The 2,234-nt window shown below is 47.9% G+C and overlaps 1 protein-coding gene across 1 annotated transcript in view; it reads right to left on the bottom strand.

The window, feature by feature from the left end:
* LOC125482115 (trafficking kinesin-binding protein 1-like) overlaps positions 1 to 1,689 on the bottom strand; it is a gene marked incomplete at both ends in the record, with an annotated part of 9,765 nt that extends 8,076 nt beyond the window's left edge. The window contains 3 exons of the mRNA XM_048594114.1: positions 118 to 192; positions 281 to 411; positions 1,611 to 1,689. Coding sequence (XP_048450071.1) covers positions 118 to 192; positions 281 to 411; positions 1,611 to 1,689 — 285 coding nt within the window. The remainder of the gene's footprint in view (positions 1 to 117; positions 193 to 280; positions 412 to 1,610) is intronic.
* Positions 1,690 to 2,234: the final 545 nt, after the last annotated feature.

Consider the following 2,234-nt stretch of genomic DNA (forward strand, 5'->3'; position numbering starts at 1 on the left):
GGGGGGATATAGTGGGTTATAGGGGGGGGGGGGGGGGGCTTACCGGCGGGGGGGGGCCAGTACCGCACCGGGGGGGGGGGGGGGGGGGGGGGCGGAGTTCTGGTTTCTATTACCCACCTCAGTCTTTAATTGCTCCTGAGTCTCTCTTGCTACGACAAGGTATTGATTTAGCTCTTCATTTTCTGTCGTGCACTGATTGAAGACAAAATGCACATTTGAAAGTGTTCTAAATACAATGTAGTATCAGAGCTGGGATTGGCTTGGTGAATTGCTGACATACCATTTTACATTTCTGCTGAAGTTCCACGACCCGCGCAAGGAGAATGCCAATCTCCTCCTGCTGTTTTGCTGAATCCTCCACCTTCCGTGACAGCTCTTCAGAAACAGCTGCCAGTTGGTTATTGCTTTCCTCTGCACCATCACCAGATAAACCACGAGGTTTGATGAAAAGAGACAGAATGAAGGGCAGATTAGAATGCGTACAGGGTGGACAGTTGAGCGTCCAGGGTCTCTGGCTCAAAGATTGTTCTCTAAACACCCTCATTGTTCTGTGTCTGGCCTGGTGAGCCAACGCCACACATACATCCAGCCACAAACTGACCACAACCCAAGACCATGAAATTGCACAGATCGGGAAGGCTCAGAACTACAGGACAGGAAAGTCAGGAACACAGGTCACCAATCCCATCTCCCCAAGCAACTCTTCATTATCCAACTGAAAACCATTCAATCATCAAACACCTGATTTTCTCCAAAATGGTAAAAAGAGTAATTTTTTTTATTCATTTGTAGGATGAGGGTGTTGCTGGCTAGGCAACATTTATTGCCCATTCGTAATTGCCCCAGAGTGCAGTTAAGAGTCAACCACATTACTGTGGGTCTGGAGTCACATGTAGGCCAGACCAGGTAAGGATGGCAGTTTCCTTCCCTAAAGGACATTAGTGAACCAGATGGGTTTTTCCAACAATTGACAATGGATTTATGGTCATCATTAGATTCTTAATTCCAGATATTTATTGAATTCAAATTCCACCATCTGCCGTGGTGGGATTCAAACCCAGGTTAATCAGAAACAACTGAGACGTGGTGTCACTGGCTGGGTCCAGCATTTACTGCCCGTTCCTAGTTGCCCCTGAGAAGGTGATGGTGAGCTGCAGTCTTGAACCACTGTAATCTGTGACCTATGGGTTGACCCACAATGCCCTTAGGGAGGGAATTCCAAGATTTTGACCCAGGGACACGGAGTGAATGGCTGATATACTTCCAAGTCAGGATGATGGGTGGCATGGATGGGAACTTGCAGGGGGTGGTGTTCCCATGTATCTGCTGCCCTTGTCCTTCTAGATGGAAGTGGTCGTGGGTTTGGAAGGTGCTGTCTAAGGATCTTTGGTGAATTTCTGCAGTGCATCTTGTAGATGGTACACACTGCTGCTACTTATCATTAATGGTGGAGGGAGTGGATGTTTGTAGATGTGGTGCCAATCAAGTGGGAGCTGCTTAATGTCTCTTAGTCAAACTGTTATTATTCTGTTATAAATCTTCTCTGCACCCTGTCCAAAGCCCTCTCATCTGTTAAGGGTCGTGCTCCTGATGATGTTGCCCAAACTCACCGAGCTCCTTGGCGCAGTCTAGCACCAGCTGCTCCTCCTTACTCTCATATTCCAATGTTTCCGTTGATAACTGAGTGGCCTAGAGGGAGGAAATGTGAATAAGTCACACACTGTGGGCAACACTACATGCAAACCCATTGGCTGGAGTTTATCACAGGAGGAGGCAGTGGAGGTGGGGAATGGGTGGGTGAGGAGGCATTGATGTCAGAATTCCTGAATGGAAAGGAAAATTGGAGAGAACAGCCCTGTTCCTTTTCCAAATGGAGCCATGACATCACTTACATCCAGCTGAGAGGGTAAGTGGAGCAATGGTTTAACATCTCAATCTGTAAGACAGCACCTCGGACCATGCAGCATCTTCTCAGTACAGTGACAACACAACACACAGCCAGAAACTAGCATTCTGTGTACAGAAACACGAACAGAAATTGCAGAACCATTGAGGAAGGGTCACTGGACCCAAAACATAACTCTGATTTCTCTCCACAGATGCTGCCAGACCTGCTGAGCTTTTCCAGCAATTTCTGCTTTTGTTTCTGACTTACAGCATCCGCAGTTCTTTTGGTTTTTATTCTGTGCACAGGCACTGACCCAGTCCCGCGCACAGGCACTGACCCAGTCCCG

Source organism: Rhincodon typus, unplaced genomic scaffold, assembly GCF_021869965.1.
Source record: "Rhincodon typus isolate 14 unplaced genomic scaffold, sRhiTyp1.1 hic_rhity00006042, whole genome shotgun sequence".
Lineage (NCBI taxonomy): Eukaryota > Metazoa > Chordata > Chondrichthyes > Orectolobiformes > Rhincodontidae > Rhincodon > Rhincodon typus.